The sequence below is a fragment of the Octopus bimaculoides genome, chromosome 2 (genome assembly GCF_046866305.1).
Source record: "Octopus bimaculoides isolate indiv1 chromosome 2, ASM4686630v1, whole genome shotgun sequence".
NCBI lineage: Eukaryota > Metazoa > Mollusca > Cephalopoda > Octopoda > Octopodidae > Octopus > Octopus bimaculoides.
In genome coordinates, this window is record NC_142929.1 from 149,403,932 (window position 1) to 149,411,431 (window position 7,500).

At 32.2% G+C, this 7,500-nt stretch overlaps 1 protein-coding gene across 15 annotated transcripts in view; it reads right to left on the reverse strand.

Annotated features, from left to right (window-relative positions):
- Positions 1-7,500, reverse strand: part of LOC106874941 (transcription factor Sp9) — a 358,324-nt gene that overhangs the window by 81,785 nt on the left and 269,039 nt on the right. For all 15 annotated transcript variants that reach the window (XM_089347900.1, XM_089347902.1, XM_089347899.1 and 12 more), the window contains one exon: positions 6,074-6,127. In XM_089347900.1, the coding sequence (XP_089204026.1) occupies positions 6,074-6,127 (54 nt within the window). The remainder of the gene's footprint in view (positions 1-6,073; positions 6,128-7,500) is intronic.

Genomic DNA, 7,500 nt, shown 5'->3' on the forward strand with positions numbered 1-7,500 from the left:
CATAACGTGTGACTTTGCTTATAGTAATAGCCCTTCCTATAATAGTATAGATAATAATAATAATAATAATAATAATAATAATAATAATAATATCAAGTGGCAAGAATGCGTAAAAAAATAAGAGGTAAACAATTATTTAATAATATATGTATGTAGGTATATATATATATATATATATATATATATATACATATATGTAAATATATATATATATGTATATATGTATGTGTACATATATATATATGTATATACGTGTATATACATGTGTGTGTGTGTGTGTGTGTGTGTGTGTGTGTGTGTGTGTGTATAAATCTATATACATAAATGTATAATGGTATCTGTCTGTCTGTGTGTGTGTGTTTGTTGTTACTCTAACTCCTCCCACACCGTCCAACCGATTTTAATGATTTTTGATACATTGGTAGATCATGTCCTGAAGTTCAAATGAGACCGAAAGTTTTCGAAAACTCGATAATGCTCAGCTGGCATCGATTTTTGTGAGCTCAATTGGGCGTTTGAATGGAAATTCCCATAACGATGTTATTTTTTCCTGCAGCTTTTGCATTTTTGTCAGATTTTGATGAAAATCGATGAGTGAGCGAGGCTCATAAGAGTGAGTTGATGTCAGTATGCGTTGACAAAAAGTCGATAATTGCGCCTGAGCAGTGGTTTTATGAAAGCAGTAGGCTTTTTGCGTGCAAATACCCATAGATTTTATTTTGGGCCGTAACTTTTATATTTTTTATCTGATTTTAATGCAATTTGAGATATAGGTAAATTTTGTGGTGGGAGAGACGGTAAAGGTGCTTATTTAATTCAAAAGGGATTGAAAAGGGCACAAATGCAAATAAGAATTTCCTTAGAGACATTCTTAACAATTTTGTAGAAATTTTACACATGATTACAGTTCATGTCCATTAGTTGATGCCAGAATAAAGAGTTGACAAAAAATTGATAACTGCGCATGAGCGGGGGATTTTAAGAAATCAATAGGCTTTTTGTATGCAATTACCCTTAGGATTAATATTTTATGGCGCAACTTTTGCAGAATTCATCTGATTTTGAGGAAATTTGACATTTAGGTAAAGTTTATGGGTGGGAGTCATGTTGTATAATCTAAATTAAACTGATGAAAGGCAGAAATCTTCAAAATTTACTCACAATAAAGTAATGAACTGATTTTGAAGAAAATTAACCCGTGAGTAAAATTAAACACTTCGACATATGAAACATCGATTATTCATATAATGTATTGGTATTTAAAAGTCAATGGGATACTTTCATGTAAATGGTCACATGTATTCTATTTTATGACATAACCTTAACACTTTTCTTCGGATTTTGCTGAAATTGGACACGCTGATCAATTTTGTACAGAGGGTGGCATTAGGGGGAGAGAAATAAACAAACATCACTCTCAACGGGTCGATGTACACCCAAAAGTTTGACTGCATTTCAGACGGTTCAGTATGTAGGAGTATGTCGAAAGCGTTAACCCGGTAAAATCCCTGCCGAACCAGATTTAACATGTTAATGGGTAATAGTTGGAACGGGAAACGTAGAAGATTTGAATACAAGGTCAGAGGTGTGTTTAATATCAACACGGAAATAACGAACAAGGCCGGGTCCAACAGCTAGTATATATATATGTATATATATATATGTGCGTACATGTATGCATTTATGTATGTATATGTGTTTGTGTGTGTGTATACCACATTAAAAGGGAGTGTTATTTAATACACAAGTAGAACATAAAGTGACAATGATATGCCTTATGCATAGGTATATAAACAGACAGGGAAGGGATCGATGGGGTGAGTGTGAGTTAAGTGATAAAGTGACAAAGTTAAATGACTCAGCATTGATCAGGCAAACCCTAAAAACGGTCGCAGCCTGTTTCAACCGAATTCGGTTAAAATGTCTTACGGTTAAGCTGGATCCTATGTATTTCCCTGAAGAGAAGATTACATCTTTATCAACATCACTTATTCCTTTGGAAGTAACCATTTGTAATCTTCGAAACATATGTCGGAAATAAAAGAATTCATTTAGCATATGCATATTACTCTATTTATTAAATTTTTATATTTACTCAACTACCCAAAATAACAGGGAGTTTCTACCTCATAAACAGGAGTTACACTACAGTCGTTTTGTGATCTTTGCTACCCTGGTATCTATTAACCAATTTATTTTGTCGGCGTTAATTATTAACTAAGAGAAAATAAATACATATAATAATATATATATATATATATATATATATATATTGGTGTGTTTACGCCCCCGTAACTTAGCGGCTCGGCAAAAAAGACCGATAGAGTAAGTATAGACTTCCAAAGAATAAGTCGTAGGATTGATTTGTTCAACTAAAGGCGGTGCTCCAGCATGGTCGAAGTCAAATGACTGATACCAGTAAAAATATATATATATATATATATATATATATATATATATATAGTAAATCCATGAAACGAAGTACAAACACAAAAAAAGAAGATAATGCAAGGACCTGGTACATGTAAAGTATTAGCAGGCGCTCAAGGAAGAAAAGAAAGATGGTTTTACGTTTCGAGCAAACCTCTTCTTTCGAGCAAATCTATTCTTCAGAAACAGGAGACAAAGGCAAGTCCAATAGAAAAGGAAGACGGAGGCACAAAAATCGCCAATGATTCACATGTGGTTACAAACCTTTCGCTTAATGGAATTACTTTACTCATAATGCATTTTATTATGAAAATGTGGGAATGAGAAGTGTATATGATGAGAAAATATACATGTAATACCAAATTCAAAATAATAATTAACCACATTAACTTTTCTAACAATACTAATGTAACTTCTAATTATAGTATCAAGAATTCTGAAGAATCTCCAATTACTATATCTAATAATGCATGTCTTAATTATCTCAAAAAAATTATACTTGAAAAGCAAATGCTGCGAATAGTAAACTCTCTATTAATAAATAAAAAAAATTCTTTTTCGATTAGTACGATAAATGGCGATTAATATGGCATATGATGCTTCTAAGTATAAAAATGAAACAATTTTCATCGAGTAGTGCTGCTAATAACAATAGCTATAATAATAATTATGATAATATTTAAAAGAATTTATCGATATGCTAATAACACTAATATTTATAGAGTTATTAAGGACAAAATCAATGATGGGATAACGTTTATAGATTACAAAGTAATATGAATTTATTATCTAAAGTACATAAGATGCATGTAGTACTTCAACTAATAATAATATGACAATATTTGGTATGTGAAATACAGGTAAAACTATTACGAAGTATGGCTATTACCCTACAAGTAAGCACACCTGTTGTATAAATGTATTTTCCAACTGCCAAATTCTATTGTATTTCTGCACCACACTTAACGTCTATTATACCGGTATCAAAACACCATATGCTAAAATCTTAGGGTATTTGATGATGATGATGATGATAGTAGTAGTAGTAATGTATGTATGTATGTATGTATTGTATTGTATTGTATGTATGTCATTTAGATTCAAATTACGATGAAAGTAAACAAACGAAATTTGCTTTAGAAGCGTTGAGATGTCTAAGAAAATTAAAGAAGTAATTTTTTTCTAAACTCTCAAACGCAAGATAATCCTTATATCCTGTTCAGGATATATTATAAACATTGTCCTACGTTTGAGACTATGTATGTATGCATGTATGTGTGCATGTATTTCTACATACACACACACATATATATATATATATATATATATATATATATATATATATATGCATGTATGTATATGATGAGCTTTCGATCTATCAAATCCATGCACAAGGTTTTGGACAGCCCCGAGCCATGGTAGAAGACACTTGCCCAAGGTGTCACGCCGCAGTTGGGCTTAACGGGTCACATGATTAGGAAGTACGCTTCCTAATCACACACTCACGCCTGCGCTTAATTAGAAAACGCCACATATTTCCAATTCTTGTACTTCATCCCATTTACATGTTCCTTAATGATTAACGAACTTAGAACAAACTTTATTATTTTCACTACTTCACGAGTACTTAAAAACTATCTCAGCGGTCTCCTATATACCGCTCAGCATATTTTAAAATAAACCACTCCAAGCTAATCTGCCTCTTCTATTTTAACTAATATATTCAACAAGAGAAGCTGAATATTTGTTTTTATTTTTCCATTAGAGTATGATTGACAATGCGAATAAACTCATTTGTAACAATACCTTTACAGTACATTTTTACGCCGCCAAAATCTTTTTTAAAGGGCAAATTTCTGTTATTCTACAATTGCATACAAATACGTTATCTGGGGTCAGCTAAATTTCTACTTGAATTAGCACTAATTGAAATCTTATTTCTCATATTCTTCATCGACTTTCTTTTATTATTTTTATTAATATAATTGAAATGAAAATAAAGATTCGTTCGACAAAACCCTTCACGTCGGTGCACCAGTATGGCCGCTGTCCAAAGACTGAAAGGCAAGAAAGATATATACACATACATACACACATATATATGTATATATATATATATATACCTATATATGTATATCCAACGTTTGACATTTGGTATTTGTTTACGTCCCTGTAACTTGGTGGTTCGGCAAAATAGAACGCTAGAATAACAACCAGACTTTAAAAAATAAGTAATGAGGGAGATTTATTCGCCTAAACCATTTAAGGTGTTGCCCCAGCATGGCCGCAGACCAATGACTGAAGCACCTAAACATTGACAGATAAAGGATTATAACAAACGAAAAGTCTTACTAATCAAGATATGAAAAAAAAAACAGATAAAACTTAGATATGAGCAGTTCTAATAAAAAAAATTCGTATATAGAATATCTTTTGGTATACGATAATTTGCTTAAGTCACAATTTTATATTCTCTCTGTATAATTAATCCTTGAGCTTATCTTGTATCATTTGAAATATTCATTTTAATTAATTATTTCAGTCTAACCTTTTAAAGTTTTAAAGCTATTATTTCATTTTCATTTATTTAAGAATTTCTTAAATTTATTGAGGCTATATTTATCTATATCAGAATAAATTTCTTCTTAATTTTAAACATGTGCAAATTTCTGTATAGACATTTCCTATATATATATATATATATATATATATATATATATATATATAGTATTTGTGTTTGTATGCATGTCTGTGTCTATCTGTGAATCTATAATCATTTCACTATATGGATACATGTAACATAGTTCTAACACTCCAAATCATTTAAAAACGTTTAGCTCCACTATGACATTTTCTTTATTGAATTTTCTTTAGCTGGTCATAAAAAAATGTTGCTCTATGTCTCTATTTCCTTTTTTTCAAAGTGTCCTCTTTTACTTTATTACAGCTATTATTTTCTTTCACTCTCCCCCTCTCTTTCGTCCCTTCTCTCTCTCTATCTCTATATACATATGTATATATTTGTGGGTAAGTATACATACACATATACATACACACACACGCAAATACACACATATATATAAACATACTTACACATATATAGGTGTATCTGTATATACTTATTGTTTTATGTATAATGTATCTGTGTATATGTTTATGACCGACTATGTGTGCGTATGTATAAATATCGATTAATATGTGTGAATACAAACAGTTATACACATAACTATATGTGTGTGTGTATGTATGTATGTATGTATAGCTTTTTCTATGTGTTTTATAATAGCAGCATTGTTACGATTTTCGTATTGCAAACTTAGTTCGCGATGAAATGTTTTTATGCATCTCAAATTATGTATGCACATGTAAGTTATATACATTAATTAGTACTAACTTCATAATAATCAATACAATATGTTGACGCTTGTACTTATGCCGTTGAAACAGCTGTAGAGCTTAATAATGAAGCTTTGATCTATTATTCTCCCAAACGTCCTTTTAGCCCATTTCAACTGTTTCCCTACTCTTTCCTGTTATAGAAGTTGCAATGACGTATCACCAATCTGCCATCCAAAGATAGGATCAAGCATTATCGTTCTTTATGAATTCAGTAACAGGGACTTAAAAATATAATCCTACTCACCGAAACTTCTTGGAAACCGTGGCTATAATCACCCGCATAGTAGGCCATCGAGTTCTGGAAAAAATATACCAATGGTTAGACAGTGGGAATGAGCAACAAGCATTATATATGTGTGTGTGTACACACACACACACACACATACACAGAGGCACAAACACACACAAAAACAGCGGCACAAACACACACAGAGTCAAACAGACAAACGTTTATGTATGCACATACAGACGGAGGAGAGCCTAAACACAATACATTTCATTTATTTTCCACAAGGGCGAAGGATGAGAGGGACAATACAGAGACAGACATAAAGTGTGGGTGTTTACATATAATAATAAAATTATTAAATAAAATGTATGCACGATATACACTGGAAAAGAAGGGAGATAAGCATAGCATACAAAGGTAAAAGAAAAAGGCGGGGATGATAGGGGTGTGCCCCCCCCCTGATACAGGAAGGCCTCTAAGGATGATCGAGGAGCCCCTACTGTCCAAGATTTCCCTGAAACCCTACGAGTTATGATCCTCTCCAATTTCTTCTCTCCGACTCATCGTTCTACACTTAGAGAGGTACCATCCACTCTTGCCATTTTCGCAACTTTCACCCACCTTTCAAATAATAATAACAACAAAAACAACAACAATAATAACAGTAAAAATAATAATAATAATAATAATTCCAAATTTTGGCACACAACCAGCGATTTCGGGGGAGGTGGTAACACGATTACATCGATCTCAATGCTCAAATGGTACATATTTTATTGAACCCGAAAGGATAAAATGCTAAGATAAAATGCTAAGACGACGTCGGATGAATTTGAACTCAGAACGTAAACGGACGAAATGCCACTAAGCAGTTACAATTCTGTCCTCTCGAATTGGTCTTAATACAGGTGCAAGGTAAGAAATAAAAGAGATTCAATTACCGCGAACCTAATACTTGTCTGTTACTTTATTTTAATAACACTGAAAAGTTTTAAAGGCAAAGTTGATCTCGGCAAAATCTGAACTTAGATTGTGAAGAACCAGAACAATTACCGATGTACATACGACAATGTTAATAATAAAAAAATCTTTAAAATATACAGAACAGTTATTATTGCTCTTTTTAAACATGCACACATACATTCACATAATGTTGTGGTGCTTCCGCTTATATGCATCTCTCGGTTTTCTCCCTTAAAATTGCAAGTATTCTGAGCAAAAGCCTTGCTCACTCTCATCACACACACACACACACACACACACATATATTTACATAAATATATATATATATACATATACACACAGACACACATATATATGTATGTATATACTCATACCCCCCCCCATATATATATATATATATATATAACACTACATACGCACGCATACACATATGTAGTTAGAAAGACAGAGAGAGAGAGAGACAGACAGACAGACAGAGA